At 39.7% G+C, this 20,972-nt stretch overlaps 1 protein-coding gene across 13 annotated transcripts in view; it reads right to left on the bottom strand.

Moving 5' to 3' along the window:
• The window catches only part of nrxn2b (neurexin 2b), a 698,285-nt gene that overhangs the window by 276,642 nt on the left and 400,671 nt on the right, over window positions 1-20,972 (bottom strand). For all 13 annotated transcript variants that reach the window (XM_082527645.1, XM_082527647.1, XM_082527643.1 and 10 more), the window contains one exon: window positions 19,060-19,179. In XM_082527645.1, coding sequence (XP_082383771.1) covers window positions 19,060-19,179 — 120 coding nt within the window. The remainder of the gene's footprint in view (window positions 1-19,059; window positions 19,180-20,972) is intronic.

A 20,972-nucleotide genomic window follows, 5' to 3' on the forward strand; every position in this document is an offset into this window, starting at 1 on the left:
TAAACGGATGTAACTTTGTATTTGCTTCTACTTCCTTATTGACTTACTTTAATTTTTTATTGTTTCAACTGCTTTCATTTCTATGCTTTACGGACCTTGAAAATGCAGTTTGTGTCTGGCTTTACTTGACCATGAATAGAAGTATCAGCAGTGGCAGGAAGTTTCTCTGCCATCTGATTTGATAGGTCGCTTGTAACTTACTAGCAAATTAAATGACCACGTCTACCATTTTTGCCTTCATACCTTTTCTATATACCTTTTAACCAAAAAAAAAAAAAAAATAGGTGCCACATGTAGTTACCAACCACTGCCCAATGACTTGTCTCTCTGTGCTCACTGCTTTATTGCTGTGATGAATTACTGCTACATGGGAGGAGTGTGGCAGGAGAGGGAGCGACAGAGAGCATCATATTTAAACAGTGGAAATAAGGTCTGGTTCCAGTGATGCAAAATGTTTCAGTGTTTTCAAGAAAGATGGAAAATGCATTTAAGAAACTGAAGTACACACACACAAAAAAATCAAAATAAAGGAGCAGCATTCATTTCCTTGCTCTGTTACTAAGATATACCTGTTCACACCTCTAATTATTACAATTCACCCCAGAAGCTAAAGGCCAGATGCATAAAATATGAATGTGTAAATCCATGACTTAAGCTATAAAGATATATTTATCCCTAAAGGCAGAAATCTGCATATGCTATATTTCTGACAGATTTATAAAGCCAACGCTTCTCTTTCCAATCATGAAACTAAGCACAAGCCCACTTAATATTTAAAGACACGTTAAGACTTAAACACGGTTTATTCACATACATAGAATAGCAGCTGAGATAAATATTATTAAACTATGAAAACTGAAATGAAATATGACAAATGAAATGTGTTTGATTTTGTGATCTCAGTTCTGGAAACATAAGTAGAAGGAAAAATGTATGGGAAGCCATTAATTTGTGAGTTCAAAGTATAAACAAACAGAACAAACAGAATACAAATAAGAGGCAAAAGGCCCACACAAAGAAAGCACACCGGTAGTCATGGGTCAGACATTTAGAGCACATAATTACAAAAAGTGAAACTTGTGCAGATGAAAAACAGCAAGAGATGCAATCTACACACGTCTCTTTCTGCGTCATACGAGACCTGACTATCTCCTGAAAAACTGTGTAGGCTTTGTCTGAATTATTTATGTGCTCGACACACTTAATAAATGACAGCTTATATGCTGGAAAAGGAGCACATGTGGTTTCCTTGCCTTCACATTTTTATCCACTCAGCTCGCTGCAGCAGCATTTTATGAACGACCACTTTTGATTGGATTACTGCAGCTTCTATCCAGAGGACACTCAAGCTTCTGTTTTTGAGACACTACATCGTGTGATTCATAAATGAAAATAAAACATAAAAAAAAATGTTGTTGTTTTTTTAAAACACATATAGTGCCATATTTATTTACACGACCTGTTGATTGATTTGAATGTGGGATGTCTTTCTTAGTGCTTTTGAATCTTGTGCAGTTTTCCTACAATGTAAACATTCACGTCAACAACAAAAAACAATGAAGGTGATTCATAGAAACAATTTATGACTTTATTATAAAATTTGCAACACTAAAGTTGTATGAAGAGCTGAAAAGCAGAGCTGAATTATGCTCAGAGTTCACTAGTGGGGCGATTTTCTTACCATTTCCACTACCATTCATACAGTCTACACTTTCCCATGTCCTCTAAGGTGTGGTCTTGTATGTTGGCAGTTTTTACAGTGGACCACACTTTTACTAAGAGCTAACCACATCAGCCAAGATGTATTTAAGTGCTCCATGTATACAGTGGCAAGAACACGGAAGTTTGTCTGAGTCAAGCCTTCTGAACAGCACTGTCATGTCTCATTATGCTCTTATCCTTAAAATCATACATTGTCTCTTAATTGATGGGAAGGGTAGAGGTGAGGTATAGCTGGGCAGGATAGCAGCTGGAAAGGAGGGGTCAGGGTTTTTCTGGAATCATGATATATGAGGAGCTGGGGCTGTGCTGTGAGCTGAAAACAGCTTCAATATTTTATCACTGCAGCTAGGCCCAGCATCAAAAGTAAGGATTTTTCCTCCCTCTTTCAGTCCTTGACAGCCACAAATGCCACCAATGATGAGTGTGGGTGGAGAATGAGCTACTGTAACTATATACAGACACAGTTTTCTTTCTCTCTCTGTTTTTCTTTTACCTTTATGCCAATTTCTTGAATTCACTACTATGTTGAAAGAAAAATCTATATAGCCAAAATAATAAATTCTCTCTTTCTCTCATGTCTGCATTTCTTTCTAGGCTAAGTCAAACTGAATCTAATCTGCAAACAGCATTGGAATTTTTAACTGGTTCCCAATCTGTATCCAATCCCAATCCCTGTTTCTCCACTTCAGTTTTTACCCTTCTTTTTTTTCTCCATGTTCTATATTCACATTTTGACAATGAAATCATTATGTGTGTGTTGGGCTTCAGTTAAAGTCCTGTACCGGCTGGTTACTTGCCTCTACCTTAGATGACTGCATCCGTGTTTCATTGTGTATTTATTGTGGAATTGATTAGCACTACACCGGCTGTCGATGAAAAGCCCTTAACACTCGGAGAGCCGATAAATTCGGGAACTCGCAGAGAAAAACAACTTCTCATTTTCTCACATGAAAGCGGAGTACGTTTTCCTGCTATTTTCCAATTAGAGGGAACAGTTTATAGTTGACGAATTTCAAAGCAGATTAACTTCACAGATAATCTGATTGACGGAAAATGAATTTGGAGTTCTTTTTTGTTGCTGTTTTCATTCTTAGGAAGCAACATCTGTATTACTACTAATTATATCATTGCCAATAATCACTATAAATAGAGTTCATTCATCTGTTATTATGGATTCCACTGAATCATGAAGCACTTCAGTACCGACGGGCACAATGTGAATCACGAGATAAGACAAACACATTGTTTCTGCATATGTATGAAGCCGGCTGAGCCATCTACATTTCCAGTATGCAAGTGCGTGTATGCAAGCAAGGGGCTCCAGGCTTTATAGACTATTCATAAGGGAGCGAGAGGCAGAGCACAAGAACCTTACTCAGCCTTGTTTGACTTAAAAGGTTTCATGTGACCCTTTGGCCTTTTCCCAAGCAACACATTCTAGTGCTGCTGATGGCAGCTGGCTGTGCACATCTGGGATGAAGCAACGTGAACCTTGCTATGTGAAAAATTCTCTGCTTTACAATAAGCACCCATCCCCCTTCTTTGTCAGCTTCTTTTTTCCCTTCTGCCAGCTGCTTGGTATAAAATAATTGATTAAAAATAAAACCAAGCGGGGCTGATCAGAGCTTTTGTGTTTCTGTGGATATATGCTCAAGATTTGAAGTAATTCAGCTGCAAGATCAGAAGGAGAACAGGGAGTTGAGATATATGCGAGACGTGCGGGGAGAAGGGGAGACAGAAAAGGGAGAACGAGAGAAAAGAGACTATTGATCAGGTAAAGCTGTGCTGGCTTGTCGATAGAGGCCTCTCTCCAGGGAGTGGAATGACACAAAATAGGGAGGCAATATTTATTAGGTTGTGTGTCCCTGACTACGTGTGTGCGCGCCCAAAGGGAGGGTGTGGGAGTGAGCATGCGTAGACATTTGCACAATGGGGAATGTCACACTGATGGGTTTTTAGATCGAAGCAGTCTTAATGCCTGCATGCAGACAACTCATGCATGCTCCATCTGTGGCAAGTTGGGAAGATAGGCCAATTTAGTAGTCTGTAAGCCTTGTATTGGAAAGTCAAGCTCACATTAAAACAGAAAATCATTGAAGGAAAGCAGAATTGCATCTCTTATAGCGTAATACTTTATGATTTTCCACAAAGACTTCACAGAAAAAAATTTTTTTATTCTGCCAAGGAAACTGCAAAGATGTTTGGAAAGGACAACCCTTATTTCCCAATGATGCGATACAGAAGACAGGATGCATTCCTCGGTCTAATTTAAACACCCAGATGCTATTTAATGTCTATTTTCATAAGATTTTAATATACAAGTTTTGTTCCATTAAAACACCAGAGAGCCTGATAATCCAAGGTTAATAATTCAGGTCAACCTAGCAGCTTAGGTCCTTAATTAATGAACAGTGATTTGCACAAAAACACACTAAGCTGATTACACTTTGAATAAAATTATAGCATTTATATCATTGCCAGATGAGGGGAAAAGAGAGAAAAGAAATGCTGAAATACAAAGATATGTTAAGGTGGGAGGAATATAAAGTCAGAGCCATTGGCAGAGTCTGTAGAGGTGACAACAGGAATTAGAACAGCTAAATTTAACTGTAGGGGACCATGGTGGTGGTGGTGATGGCTGTGTGTATGGGGTGACTGTTGGGTTTGCTGGGGGTGAGACAGACAGAAATTATTCCGACTCCTCACTTGTCTTTCTCAGCAACTCGGCTACATTTAAACAGCCTTAGGGTTAATCTCAGAACTGAGTAGCGATGTGCAAAGTGGTTCTTTCTAAAAGGTCCTGCTTCACAAGTTGTTTTACTGGTCTGTAGACCTGTATAAAGTACACTTTCTTTCTTCACTTGAAACAGGTCATTAAAAAGATTTGTTCAAAAGACACTTTCACCAAATCACTGACCAGAGCTTCAATTACGCAGTTCCACTCACTGACCCGCAACACGGCTGGGAGTTGCATATTCCTCATCATCCCCGGTTTCTGGAAATGTAAGCATTGTGATCTTAACAGACATGCCAAATTTATTTTATGATTCAGCAGTCACTGGAGACAAACTCTTACTTTCTCATTTTTGAGCTGCAGTTCGTTTTTTACCTTGCTTGGCTTGTGTGAGGTATTTACAATCACTCATTCCCTGTATGGTATGTGAGGAAGTCCATTCCTCTTTGTGAAGGATTTTGGGAGCTGGCCCATCTCCTGGGAAGTTCTAAAAATTTGGGTCAGGCTTGAAAAGATCAGGTGGAGCCTTTTGTATTAGCATGATCTGAATGTCTTTAACTTTTGCCACTACAAAAGCCTTTAAGGATTATCTGTCTGCTCACTGATCACACAGATGTTCGCTCATCTGTCTCAGTCCACAGAAAATTTAAACCAGGATCATTATAGCTGCTCTGACACATGCTCATCTCTTTTCTCCTAAATATTAGTTATTTACATAATAAATATAGTTATAATTGATACTTTTTACCTCCTCTTCTATGGTTAAGTATGCTCTAGGGATAAATTGTTTCACTCATATCATAGCATCACAGCAACTGCACCGGCATGTCGATCCACACGTCTTCTACAGACCAGTAAAACAACTTTTGGCTAAAGGTGTGTGTCTTTAGGTTTATGTGGCTTTATATGCAGCTACATTAGGAATTATGTCATTGATTAGCCCACTATGTTAAAGCAGGTAGATCACAGAAAAGAATGGCCTCTGTACTAGAGATGGACCGATCCGATATTACGTATCGGTATCGGTCCGATACTGACCTAAATTACTGGATCGGATATTGGAGAGAAATAAAAAATGTAAATATCAAATATCAAAAAAGCACCTCACAAAACTTGCGACATAGCATAACTCAGCTCATAAATGTAGCACGTCGGAGCATTATGCTCACATGATAGAGTGGCTGTGGCGTGTCTGGTTGAGCATTTGGAGCCTCACTACCTACACCATTTCATCTCAGAGAAAGTTATCCCAGAGAGAAGTAAAGCAAGTGTGTAAGTTCATCTCTGAATGTTTGCAAAGCATTCCAGCGTTAAGCTTAACAACCGATATATGGAGCGAGTGCCTCTTCTCTCTCCCTCCCTCTCCTGCTGCTACTTCAATCAATGATCAGCTGATCGGCTTTTCTGTCGCGAGTCCGTCTCTCTTGTTTACCGCCCACTTCGCGCCAGAAAGAGGAAACCAGCGGCTGAACAACAGCAGCACGTTTAAGCTTGATAATCTGTTGTTAGAATTTATTTAATATTACTTTCAACACCAGGATCTTTTTCTACGCAGCTGACGGCTGGTAACTGTGCAGGGGCGGATCTAGCAAAGTTTAGCCAGGGGGGCCGATAGGGCATTAACAGGGAAAAGGGGGCACAAAGACATACTTTTCTTTCTTATTCTCATTTAAAATGTCTAGCTTTTAATAAATAATTATCTGAATCTTACAACCAAAGTTTTAATCTGATGTAAATGTATAGAAGTCCATTACTGTATATAGTAACTGTTAAGTCTAATATAGAATAGAATAGAATAGAATTCAACTTTATTGTCATTGCACATGCACAGGTACAGGGCAACGAAATGCAGTAATATACCCTAGTAAGCTAGTACTTTTTCCTTTTGGGAAGATACCATCTGTGCAGTCTGCAGTTCTGTTGAAGAAAGATGTTGAATCTATTTAATTATTCTTGAAAAATAATTGATTTCTGTGCATTTTTTTTTTTTTTTGCTGGGAGTTTGCAACCCTATTAGTTAGGTTGCTTACTCTTTAAAATACCAGAATAGGGAGGATGGAGAAGGTTAAGTTTATTAGATTGATCAGTATTGCTGAACTATGAAATATTTTGGGTGCAGTGTATTTTTTGCATACAGGTATAACAGAATAGCTTTAGTCTTTTGTTTTGTTTTTAAATTTGAGTTTGAACTTATACAAAATGCAGCAAGATATAAAAAAACAAACAGTTTTATTGATTAAAAAACACACTATATCGGATTCATATCGGTATCGGCCGATATCCAAATTTATGATATCGGTATCGGACATAAAATAGTGGTAACGTGCCATCTCTACTCTGTACATTTAGTGCATCTCTGCAAGCGAATTTCTTAGCACACGGGCAAGCAGGGCAATTTCAACAAGAGGCCTGAAAGTTTCCATTACTTGCTAATCTGTTTTTACGTGCAACTTATATCTTGATATATGAACTAGTTGAACTGCCAGATGGTGAAAACATTTTGTTTAGGAAAGAAAAAGTGGAATAAATATTTAAGACGGTGCAAGGAAAAAGTAAGCTTTATAATCGTGATGAATGACATAATATGTTTATACCTCAGAAACACTCGACTATATCTCGATCTCCAATTTGCCAGAGTTTGAAAATACTTTGTTCTATTACTGAGTGAAGGGAATGAATTAGGAATGACAAAGCACTATACAAATTGACAAGCACGATGCAAATACATTATTCAAGAGTACTGCTGCTGTAAGCACATTTTCGACTTTTTGGAAAAGTAGAGGCATAAATTAGTTTTCAGGTCTTGTTTGTTTAGCCAGTGCTCACCAAGGCTCCTGGTTGTGTGCATGTGCGTTTCTGCGGTGGGAGTGTAGTCTTAATGTTGATATAGCGTTTTGTTTCACTGTCATTATTCTGCCCATTTCCCTCCCACCTTTGCTTTTAAAAGCTCTTACAGTAGAAATGTTTTGTCAGGCCTGCCTGTGGTCCCTCCGATACATGCCAGCTGACTGGGCAGCCTGAGCTACTCTATTTACAAAGAACAGACTTGCCATGAATAATACACGAAGTGCCAAGCACAGGGAGACAAGAGAGCGGAGAAGAGGTTCTGGCTTACTTTTTAGCCGGTAAAGCAAAAAAAAAAAAGAAGACAGAACCTTTTGAAATCATAAGACAAATACTTTTCTAGTCAGAGAGAGAATGCAAAGCTGGATGTTCAGCCAAAAGATGATTTATGGAGATGGGTCAAATCCTCCAGCAGCATCAAAAATGGGAATAAAACTCTTCTTGATTCTCTTAGAAGTGCCGCTAACAGATTTGCTGAAATGCATGCATTCTCAACTTTACAGCGATATACTTTCAACTTGGGTTAGAATGGCTGCATTCAGAGAGGAGCGGCCTGTCATCATTGGGGGTTATTAATGGGGTTTCTGCCTTGCTCAAGGACACCTGTCTACTTTGTTATATACATATGCCTGGCCCTGCTCTGCTTGATTTGTGTGTCAAGAAACGCAAAAGATAAAGACGATAAAAAATTCTGGTGAACAGAAAAATCATCATAATAAAAATAAACCAACAACTGTGCAATGGGGTGTAGTAAGCATATACAATGACACAAGTGTGAAGAAATGTGTGTTATTAGCAGACTAGTAACACTAATTAGATGTGACTATACCTTAAGTACATGCATTAGAAATGTACACAATAAATTCCTGAAGCAGGAAACACAACTTTACATTGAATCATAATTATCTAAAGATAAATAGAGTCAAGGGGTTTAATTAATGCATTAATCAGTTTGGTATGATGATGATGATGGGGCTCTGCTTGGACACAAATGCTTTACTGAGCTGGATTTGCTAAAAAAGCAACAGATAAAATCAGAAAAAATAAGCTTGTGTGCCTTACAAAGTCAGCATCAATGCCTGCTAAGTACTGAACATGAAATATAGAACTGAAATTTAAAAATACAAACTTTGTCTTGTGTCAGATTGTTAGGGGACTTCGTTTAGAAGGATAAGAGCAGGCTGACTTGATTATACATTCCAAATGTGAAAGTCAAACTTTCCCTCAACAGCTAAGGAAAGGGAGGCTTTGAAACCAGTGCCATCTCTCTCTCCCTCTCTGCAGGCGTCCCCGTCTACATCTTCGCATGCTCTCTGTCTTTTGCTTGCTCTCATCTGTACTTGGCCCATCCCCACGTTACCCGTCAGAGTTCAGAAATCAAAGACACCGAAAAGAAACATGTATGATAATGTGGAGAGACTCAACACAGCACATCTCAATATAGTACCGACATAAAACACACAGAGGGACATAGAAGCACATACACCACGCGCACATACCGCCACTGAGTCGAACACTTTGAGTCGGGGAAATCAGGCGTACATATACTGGAGATTTGAAAAATTAGTTTGTGAATGAAGTAATAAATTAAGCTGAAATACTTTAGAATTTTTACGTTTGCACAGAATAGCAATGAAATGACATAAAATTACACCGTGGGGTTAATAATATGGTTCCAAAGACTGTAAAGCTGTACAGTGTGCATCAAAGTACAGGTTTCTTTGTTCTGTTTTTTCTGAAATAGAAGGGCAGTGAGGGATATTCCTGATTTATCATCCTCCGTGGCCACTATCATTTATCAGCTCACTGGGCAACAGATTAAGGGCCGGTTTTAAAATGGCTACTGGGCTGTGTTGCTCGAGCAATTCTATTACTGGTGTTTTGAAATAGAGGAGAAGATGTGAGTACAAAACATATAAACCAGTGTTCAGGTAGGAGTGAGTTTATGCTACAATGACTTTCCTGATTTGTTTGAATATACTGTAAGAGCATGTTCACTCAATATGTACACATCTTGCAGGTTAAACCTCTTGTACTGAGAAAGCACAGGAATAAACCTACTTAGACATATCTTATGTTCTTGAGAGCTCATTATTGTTAACAAGACAGTTACCGGAACAATACGGCCTATTTCCACTAATTCAGTTGTGATACATTTGACAGTAGGTAGACATTTACATACAGTTCATGAACAGCACACTTGATTGTGTACATGCCCTGAATACATCAGAATATGAAACTAAATGCGATTCTTGTGCTTTTTGTAATTTTCTGTGATTATTCCAGTCAACCTGACACAAAACTGCTAAACAAATACCAGAATTCGTGGCACATGTTTCTCTTGCTCCTTTATTGCAATTACGCATGCACTAGATGTCTCATTTCCCTTTTTTTCCACTGAGGAGAGAACAATGTCTGAGGAGTTAAATCTTGGCTTCAAATGAAGCGCATGTTTTCAAAACCCAGTTTAAGCCTCTTGCTAACACATAATCAATTGTTATTTCTGGAGAGTGTGCAAATAAAGGATTCTTGTTCAAGGACACCAAAAGAGTTCAAAGACACGCTCTGTCTAATGATTCTTCCAGCAAGAAGCTCAACCTGCGTTACTTTTTTCTAAAACCGATTTTACTTCTGTTAATTTTGCAGACAAAAGAAGTAAAACTCAAGGTTGAGCAAATTCACTTTTAATTAATTACAATAATCTTTATCTCTAAAAATGTATGGGGACAATACAAATTCTGAATGGTTTATGGTAGGATGGCCTCCACGTATATATCCCATAAACTTTGTTCATATTTTACCCTGAATGAAGTCGTCAGGGTTGAATAGACTTGAAAGACCACAATTACTCTAACATCCTAGTATTAATGTTTAACTTTCTCATGCTTTAAAAGCTTAATCCCCGTTACCAGCAACATGGGATTTTCCCCAGCCTACGGGGAGCACCAGTGGAAAAAGAGTGTAATTGGGGTTGTACGGGGTATAAAGGGCAAGGAGCTAGAGAAGTGGAGGAAAGGGACAGGAGAAAGGAGACGAAGGACAAGGTGAAGGGGAGACTGTCAGCTCAACTTATCGACAGCTCAACCCCCACTGGGATAAATACAAGAAAGGTGTGCGTTTGTATGCATGCGTGTGCATCCGTGTGTGTACACGTCAGTCCTGATGATCTGCTATGTCAGCTTGAGTAAAGGTCTCCCTCTGTGCGGATGCCCTCAGGAAACACTGACATTCTCCGCTGAGTTTCTTATGTGTTTTCATGTGTGTGAGTGTGCAGGAAGTGAGAAACCGCCTAGCATCGCAGCATTTTCTCCGACGAAATCCAATATGTTGCCAGTGTTGTCCAATATTTCAAGTATTTTGGATGCAGAGCCACTCCTAAAGCACTGGCTATTATTTCAGGTAGTCAGCACTACCGATGACTGATGAAAATTGGGCATCTATTCGTCCTGAAGCTGTCATTCATGCCAGGGAAGACGATATCTTCTTCCAGAGATGAGCTTCTTCTGCATGGCCAAAGGTTTGCAGTGCAAACATTCATTTCCTTAATTTACAGAAAGGCAGAAACACATTCTATGCTCCAGAAACTGATCATTTACACTTCTTGAAATGTTTGAATGTGTTTGAAAATCATAAACTGAAACCGAAGCTGAGAACAATGAATGGCACATAAAAGAAATAAAGATCTTTTGACAGATTAACATATCCATCCTATCTGACAATGAGTCAAAACAAGTCAGAATACAGTAGAAAGGGGATTCAATAAGTGACATGGCATAAAGATCTTTAGCAGCTGCCTGTGACTGGCACCTGTGTAATTCTAACAACTGCGATAGCGTTCACGAACACATCACAAGAGAATTTCTCCAAGTTAAGTTTACTTCAGTTTGATTGGAAGAACGTGTACTGTATCTGTACCACTCAGTTCAGTCAGGTTCAGTATATTGGCACTTGGCCGCTACTAAAAAAGTGTGAACAAAGGAAGTAACAGATATTAAGTCTGGCCTACCTGCCAAAGCTGCCAGGCTCACAGACAGACAGACACTGGGGAAAAGAGATGTTTGCTGAAACTTGAAGTTAATGATCTTAGTAGAAAGGGTTTAGAAAATCTACAATAGTTTTCTAAAACTGTGCTCACAGCTAAACAGATGAATTAAATGAGAACTACTGCCATTGTAATATTTAATATCTACCTCCACAGCGAGCTACACGCTTTGTCATGTATTGCACGTGTTCAGAGTTCTTAAAACATTTACACACTCGTTGAAATTTTGAATTAACATAGTGCAAGTATTCCACTCACTACCTAAGTCTTATGCACCACAGGCCACATAATGTGGGCACCAACCCTCAACCAATCCCCTTCAAGCTCTTGAAATAGTGACTTCTAAAGTCCAATGGGCTTAGCACTGCCCTCTTTTGCAGAAGCCAAAAAAGCATTTGCATGCCCAAACACTATTTCATTACTCACTCACACTCTATTTTCCACTGCTTTCTATCCATACTTTCATTTCTCTGCCCATACTTTCACCCCCCGTGTCTGCAAATGGGAAGATAGCTGCAGCCTCCCTGGTCTCTCTCCATCTAGTTTTTAAAGCAGCCCACTACTGAAAAGTGGAGAGGGAGCTTGTTGTGGGTCTCTGTGTGTGTATTTATGGGCACGAAAGAGAAAAAAAGTAAAGTAATTATTCAGGATTCACACTGTGTTTCTGGCTTAATGAGGTGGCGGTTAATCGCGAGGTCCAAACAGCGGCACTTTGGGACCAGCTGGCCAACAGTGCAGAGAGAAGATGGTAGTCACAGAAAGGGGTGGGAGGAATGAATACCAAATCCAAGCATTAAATGATAATGCAATGCTACAGAGAATATAACAAAAAAAAAAAAAAAAAGTGAGACCCAGTCACACGTTGTAACAAACCTTTTGGGTTATAGCACCACTAGGGGGGGTTGCCCAACTATTGTAGTAGCTGTGGGGGTCTCCTAGTGGGTGTGTGAGTTGTTAGCGGCAGCCATTTCATGCTGCTCATGTTCCATGCTCCAAGAAAGCACCTTACTTACTGTTGTGACAAGCTGGCGCTGGTGGTACCAATCCCCGCGCATGTAGGTTCGGACGAGTACAGCCGAGGAGACCTGGCTTATAAAGTGTAATGTTGCTGACGGCGAATAAAGGTCTGTTATTGGATTTAACCGACTGGTTCCGTGTTATCCGGCTAACCTCCACACCACATGCCCGCTGGACCGGCTAGCCGCTCCTTCCTCGCCAGACTGCTGTTACAACGTGAAAGGCAGTTGGCTTTTATGTCTTTCTTTTGGATGTCTTCTTGGGAGACTTTTTTTCCCCTCTATTTTGCCGGTCTGCTTACTCATTCCTCCTGAGCAGGGGTGCCCAATCCCGGTCCTCGAGAGCTACCGTCCTGCAGCTTTTAGATGCATCCTTGTTCCCACACACCTGAATCAAATGAATGGCTTGTTATCAGGCCTTTGCCAAACATGATGGCATGCTGAAGAGATCAAACCATTTGATTCAGCTGTGTTGGAGTAGGGATGCATCTAAAAGCTGCAGGATAGTAGCTCTCGAGGACCGGGATTGGGCACCCCTGCTCCTGAGCTTGGACTGAGTTAGCTGGTGATGAGAATGTGAGAGGGCTAAAGCCTCCCCTTAAGTCTGTCCTGATCCATGCTGCGTTGAGGACACGCTGTCCATGCTGAAGGTAGTGTGACCTTCATCACAACAAGTGGCATGACAATCGATGTTAAGCCTAAACCAAGTGCATTACACATAGTGAGGCAGGATTCTGTCTTGCTCCGGAGACCAGCAGCCATCATTGGGTTTTTTTTATTTCGTTTTTTTAAAGCTTTTTGTTTTTGCTGTTGGTTTGCCTTTCGACTGAAGTGCCAAGCAAACGATCACCTGTAGAGTTGGTGGAGCGGAGGAGAGCGAATGCATTTCAGTGATCGGCTTTCATTAAAGTTCGGTAAAGAGAGACGACAAGAGGAACTTGCCGTGACCAGTGCTTGTTTAAACCTATCAAGCTCATCAAACATTAACAGTAGGCTAGCTGAAGCAAGAAACACAACACTTATCGATCTGCATTTGGTCCCTTTAGAATTCTTGAAGTCAACTTATTTGCTTACTCATATGGTGATATAAGTAAGAGCCTCGAGAAAATTTAAAAAAATGCATGCTGAAAACCAGATAGTGTTCACATATCGGTGCAAAGAAATGTAACAATGATTACAGAACTTGGAATAAATAATTGTTTGTTAGAAATTACATGCAAACATGTATTTTACAAATTATAAAGAAGCAACGCAACAAAAAAATAAAAGACAAATTGTGTGCAGAGTTCACAAAGACTCTAGATAGAAAGTCCAATTTCAGTGGCAATCTTTTGTACCACAAAAGCATTCTGATGAGGTCGTTTTTCATGCTGCGTGTGGGAATGTTAATGGAGAAAATAAATCGAGATGAGATATAGGGAGAGGAGGCAGATTGAAACCAGCAGCAATGCAAACAAACTGGCACTCTGTGCTCGATTAGTATGCCTGACACTATGGCCTCGCAGCTGGATTCGTTGTACACATGCAAGTTTTGTGCTAATGCCCAACCAGTGCATATAGCCACACAAAGAACTGCACAAACAGAGCATCTCCTCCCTGGCTCTTCCTCTCCATCCCTCTCCGTCTCGTTTTCTCTCCGTTGTTCTCTCACTCACATAAACAGAAAAATGAAAGAGCAAGAGAGAAACAAAGTCCTCGTTCCACACGCTCTTACACAGCATCTCTGTCTGAGTTGGTTCCAGATGAATAAGGCAGAATACCAAGTGGCCCACTTATACGCTATGCAGAGACAAATAGACCAGTCAATCACTGCAGGCTGCAGCGGAATAACAAATGCTCTCTGGTATGTGTATGTGCGTGTATGTGTGTGTGAAAGAAGGGGTATGAGCTTTTTTATTATTTGCTGCTCCACAAATGCATCTGCGTGCACAAACATAGTGTTACAGTGCTGGAAACAACCTGCAGTTCTAGATGAATGTGATGTGTTTTTGAGCATTACAGCAGACCCAGTCTGTTTCTACTGTTAATGAGAACAGGAGAAAAAAAAGAGCGACGTAGGAAAAAAGAGATACAAAACACTGTTGGAGCGCCTGTGTCTCAGAGGTGCTTCCAAAGTAAAGCCTGTTGAGAAATGCCAAGTGCCAATTTCATTTGTACCTCATCATTCCCTTCAGCCATATTTCATTTATTAACACCCCCCCCCCCCCCCCCCCCCAAACTGTTTTCCTAAAGTGCAGTGCTGTAGGCCTGCCAGACTAAACTGACCACTGAAGGTCACTGAAGAAGCAAAAACAATACTATTCAGCAGAATGAGAGCTGCTCTATAAATATTAAATGTTTCAATTACTTCAGATATCTGCTCAGAAGAACTGCATCACACAAACTAGAAAAAAAAATGTATCCGGCATGACTGAGTGACAGACCATCCCCTTACCTCGGATGGTGTGGGGATGGTGAGGTAGGGGTAACAGGAAACATTGTTAACACGGGCTACATTGACCAGATCCAATATCAACTTTCTGTCACAGGGAAATTAAATGTCTACAGCGTCACATTTCTTTTCTATAACATCAGTATCAGTGTCAGCTGCTAAGTCTAAATGAAATCGCTTCAGTGCCACTTACGGAAACAACTTCAGCAAGCAGGCAATTGTACTAAACCATCCATCTATTTTCTTCCTCTTATCCAATCAAGAGACATACGAGGGGGGTGGAGCCAGCTGTCATAGGGCAAGAAGACAGACATAGACATAGACAACCACTTACCCTTAGGGCTAATTTTGAATGACCAATTATGCAGAACTCACATGCATGTCTTCAACCTGTGGGAGGAAGCCAATGTACCCAGAGAGAACCCCCTCAGACACAGGAAGAACATGCCAACTTCACCCTGCCCTAAATTGCTAGTAGAAACGCTCAAAACAAATAAAGAGACATCTTGCAGATAGCATGACACCAAAACTCCACGAGTTCCAAAATTCTCACATTCAGATGGGAAAGTAAAGTATTAAAAGTATTCAATAAATACACATTTTTTTTGAAAAACAATAATTTAATTAAACATGAAAGGAAAAAAAACAATACATTTAACTTTAAATGTTTTTTTCTCTGTGTTTTCGCTTCCTCGCATCCCAGGTAGTGGATATGATTGGCTGACGCCCAACAGGTAATAATATCCAATAGAGACAAATAGCCTCACTTTATCTGGTACGACACATACGCTGTTATGGAATCGCTTCTATCTGTATGTAATATCTTCTCCAGTGAACTGTGAATCTGCATTCATAAATAATAACTGCAGTGTCAATAATTCTGATAACCTTTCCACCTAGAGTGAAACAAACGACTCTGGGACTGGACTGCGGAAATGACTCGAGCTTTTTCCACTGAAAAATATTCACCACGTGAAACACGTCTCTTACTGTGTTCTTGTGCGACTGAATTAAGCTGTAGGTGTGGGACTGTGCATGTTTGCACCACTCTGTTTTATGTGTTTGTGTAGAGGAGTGTAGTGTACATGCAGAGAGTGATTAATCACCCAAAGACCCTCTAAGCTTTGTCTACTATGGCCACCAAGAAAGCTCTTTTACAAACAACAGCGCAAGAATGATTACTGAAATAATTATGCATTATTTTATTCCCCACAGAGAATGAAAAGCAGTGGCAATCACATATCTTTTTTATTAAGTCTGTTTGTGTGGCCAGTAACACCGAAGTGTGATTGTGCGTGCGCTATATCTCTCCTTCCTACTGCGAGATAAAGAGGGGTCTTTGTCATTTATTTTTGCTCACCATATTTCTTCTATTGATCACATGCATTTAAACTTTTTCTGTTAGAGTTAGGCGACCCAAACACTTGTTTATCCCAGATTTATTGTGATTGTGCAAAAAGACAAACAAGCAGGATCTATATAGGTTTTGTTGCACAACCCATAACCCTATTGGTAAGAGTATGCAACTGCAAGTCGTCTGCATCCAAGGTAAACATGTTGAAATATCTCGGGATCTGGAGCACCCATTTCATTGCTACCCAGTATCATATTTCCTACCTTGGTTTTTCACAGCAATCTGAAGAAAAAGAAAAATCCTTGAAGTTCGGAACGTTTGAAATTTTCCTTACATAGTGATAAGATTCAAGAAGTATGAAGAGAAGAACGTTAAGATCAGAAGCCAAGAAGCCAAAAGCTCAAGTTAGTGTGAGCTCTCAAAGTCAGGAGATGAAATTTGATTTTCATAGTTTCAAGCAGACGGTAATGACAGCAGAAGGTCAGGTCAAAAGATGCGGCGCTGTTGTCGGGGGAGAAAGGACAGGCTACAACAAAAACAAGCTACAGCAATGCATGAAAACCTGGAAGAGGCTGACATACTGCTGTGTTAGACATTTGGAATAATGTGTCAGTCGACATCAGCTTAGTTGATGATTATTGTGCTGATTATTCCAGACTGTTTAACAGTTCTTCAATGTATCATCTTACAAGAAAAAAATACTGATAGGGCCTTAATGTTTTTCAGTTTAATTTTAATTAGCTATGCTGACATGTGAAAACTAGCCCATTGTTGTGTCACCAACAAATTTGTGATGCCAACAGTTTTTTTTAAGCTGTTATGAATGAATATTATGAATCTTACACTAGTATGTCAGCCCCTCACTGAAAACGCATCATATCATTTGCAGCAAGTTGTGAGAGAACTTTAACCAGCAGCCAACAGATCTGTAAAATTGCACTTTTATAAACAAAAAAAAGACGAAAGGCCCATGTCAGTGTTTACAGTCTTACATGTCTGAGATTTTCACAGCTTGATTTAAAGCTGAATCCTTAATAAGACTTTTCTGCACTGCAGACTCAAACTTGTTCTACATAGATGCTTCGTTTTTTTCTCTGCAGTTACACAATAGATTTGATCGGGCTGCTGGTGAAGTCCTGTCCTCCATTCTATACATTCTCACAAAACAGACACATCTTCCAGATTCTTCTACAGAGCACATGTTGGTATACTCACTGGTTCCTTATATTTCTACCTGTCATGTTCGAAAGCAGCACAGTAAAGCTGCTAACGCGCCCCACAGGCAACAACTCGAGCACAGGAATAAGCCTCCTTTCCCCTTTTCTATCATTTGCTCTCCCCTCCCAAGCAGCGAAGGATCTCTGCTTATCTCGGCATAGCTGTCATGCCGACAAAACAGTTATCACCTTCTCCTCCTTGCTTGAGAGTTCCAGGAACCAAAAGAACACCTTGCTAATCAGCTCCTTACTATCATGCCCGGTCATATTCTGTATAGCTAACCCAGCAGCCAATATAACGAGGGAAAAAGCACACAACAAAAATGAAGTCTTTCTCAAATAAAACATGGATTGGTTTAACAAAAGAAAAGAAACAGCAAAGAAGCTGAGGCTGGTACTTCTTAACCCACCACTTCATGAGCAAACAAAGACTTGTGCAAACAAGTCTATTAGCCTGTCACCCTACTTGTGCCCTTGCTTACATCAAGCCTGTGAAGAGTGCTGGATGCTAATTGTACATACGCTCCAAGTTACCAAGCAGCACACTGCTACAGACAGGATTCTTAAACAATGCAATATTTATTTATTTTTTTAAAAAAGGTATAAAATTAGCTTCATAACTTAGCTTTAAAAGTTAACAACATAATGCATATTTCTACACTAAATCCAGAACAATGACAAATCAAACCTCACAGTCAGGTTTCTTATAGCTTATAATAAAACCTTCCCCATCAGACATCTGGATATTTATGAAGTCATTTCCACACTTCAGTGAAGCTAGTTCACACTTAATTATAGGGTGCACAGCTACTTCACCCTCAGTGAATGCCTTAGCCACAACCAGATTATAATATTACAAACGTACGAGAGGAAAAAAGAATGAAAAGCATTGACCTAAAAACCACATAAGTGACTAACCTGTGTCTCGCTGTTCTCTACCTTTTTTCTTTCACTCCCCAGCTTCCAGCCACCCAGCAGGGGGCTATGTGGCAGGTACATGGGACTTAGATCACTGTTTCTCCTCACAGCATGTGTTAGCACTCATGGTAAATTTCATGGTGAAGTTAGAGTTGTACAGGATTTTACTCTGAATAACAAGACAGTACCATCACCATCTGAAGAGTAATGAATGAGTCCAATCTGTGTGGCCCTACTGAAGTGCGATAATGACTTTACCTTGTTAAACAATGTTTATGCAAGCTGTAGAGCTTGTTAACATTTGACTGTTCACAATTAAAATATCCTAACATTAGCTAATAATTATAATTATCCAATTAAAGTCATTATTATTAGCTAATGTTTAGATATTTTAATTGTTAGCAGTCAAATGTTAACAAGCTCTGCAGCTAATTTACAAAAACGTTTTTTAGTTCCAAACTGAGACACCGGATCTGTGAGGATGTGTTCATGTATGTAGAAATGCAGCACAAGAACATCCATCTACTAAATGACGGCTTGAAGATTCATGCAAAAAATTAAATTATCAATTGGAGAATGCTCACCAATCACTTTATTAATACAATACAGATCTCTTTCACTGACACTCTGAAAGCAGACTTACAACGTTGCCTGTGGAGCTTTAACTTTAAACCACTAAACAACAGCTAACCACCACTGAATATGTTTCCACCGCCTGACTCACTGCACTCACACACCTACTAACCATTTTTAAACAATTAAAACAAAAACTTTGACTTACGGTCGTTGCAAAATGAGCCTCCATAGGACGTCATGCTGCAATCGCAGGTGAAGCCCTCCCATTGCTGGAGACACACCCCCTGATGGTAGCAGGACTCCTCCGTACAGGTGGTACTGGGTCCTGAAGACAAAACCAAAACATACGCCATCACATTTTTTGTTCAATCTCATTCAAAATTAAATATTTCTAAGACCAAAAGGCAGAAGCAAACGATCATGCACTCTGGATAATGAGAGCAAAGGACAATTTTTAAAGCTCCATTTAGCAATTCGTGACTTTTCCACTGTGGATTACACACACTATTGACCCAACTGTCACATCAGCTGGCAAGATTCAACAAGTGTTTTGCCTTTGCTGACTGACTGAAATGGAAGAAGACACGACTTTCCAAGAAAAATAGATTTTGACTACTTGTTCTCAAAATAAAGATGGTAATGGTAAAATGATAATGCTAGAAGGCAAAAGAAAATAACAATGAACTACTGTTATAAGATTAGGATACAGATAACATGTTAGGAAAACAATGGTTCTAAAAATAAATGTGTGTGGTGGCTGTTGTGTTGGTGGGGTTTCTCATTAAAATCTCAATTAAACACAGACATTTTTAAAGAACCATGGTTCAGTGCCAGACTAATTTGTTTCCACAAAGATAAACAGACATCTCACTGTGCCATTTACAAGTGGTCCAATTAAGACACCCTACCCCCCCCCCCCCCCCACCCCCACCCCCACCCGCGTGCTCCAAACTTATAAAAATGAAATGTTTTATTTTGTGTTGTTTATATGCCAGTTTGCATTTAATCATTAGTTTTTAATAATCCTCCACAGCATGTCTTTCTCCCCTCACCAACCAATCACAGCAGATGGCTGCCCCTCCCTAAACCTGGTTCTTCCTGGTTTCCTCCTATCAAAGGGGAGTTTTTCCTTCCCACTGTCGCTAAGTGCTTGCTCATAGGAGGACATCTGATTGGGTGTTTTTCTCTATATTATTGTAAGATCTTCGCCTTAAATATAAAGTCCCATATATGACTCAAAGTGAATTAAATTGAATTGTTTTAAATTGTCCACTTTCTGTGTTAACTATGTCCTTATTTACTGATTAAAACTTCCCTTAAGGAGCTAATAGAATATATTGTCATAAGCAAAAGCCATTAAATGATTTGTTCATTCTTCCTTTATATTACTCACGTTATCTTTGCATTTCTTCCTGAGAGCTCATGAGAACATGCTATTAGGTGCCTTAAACTTGTTGGAGCATAAGACTCTCATCTGTCATGTTTGCTCCAAATGTTCAAGAAAAGGTAAAAAGCAACTGAGCACATATCTCCATTACCTTGCTGTTGACAACCGGGTGCTCGATTAGCAGCTTGGTTACAACTTGAACATCTGCCTACGTACTAATAGTGTGCTTAATTGAGTTTCTTAAGCAAATATTTCACCAATCCTTGCAAAAATTATTATGTAGATTACATGCTTTTTTAAAATTATTTACTTATTTATTTTGCATGATTAGAAAATGTAAATTGAAAGCATTTTGTATTTATCTTGGACATAGACTGCCCATTTTTTGCTTATTTCTCCTGTCTTGAGCTACAATGAATAAGCAACAGTGCTTTTGTACCTTGACTTCAGTCTCCTTCACTTCCTCCCCTCATCTTGTTTTTTGTTGTTGTGATCCGCTGAGTCAGTATGCAGTTACAAGAGAAAGCTCAATGTTCTAGCCTTTGTCTGGCCTTATCTCTGGAGAGACTAGACCAGCAGCCACCTCTGACCACTCTGTATCCCCAGTCCACAAGCTAACAATGACCTAAGAACCAGGTTGGTGCGGACCCTGGCAGTGATCCACATCCAGGAAAATAATACATCTAAAAAAGTCACCTTCAGCGGTCTTGCTTTTTCTTTTGAAACCCAGC

The sequence above is a fragment of the Aulonocara stuartgranti genome (assembly GCF_965226115.1).
Source record: "Aulonocara stuartgranti genome assembly, chromosome: 3".
Lineage (NCBI taxonomy): Eukaryota > Metazoa > Chordata > Actinopteri > Cichliformes > Cichlidae > Aulonocara > Aulonocara stuartgranti.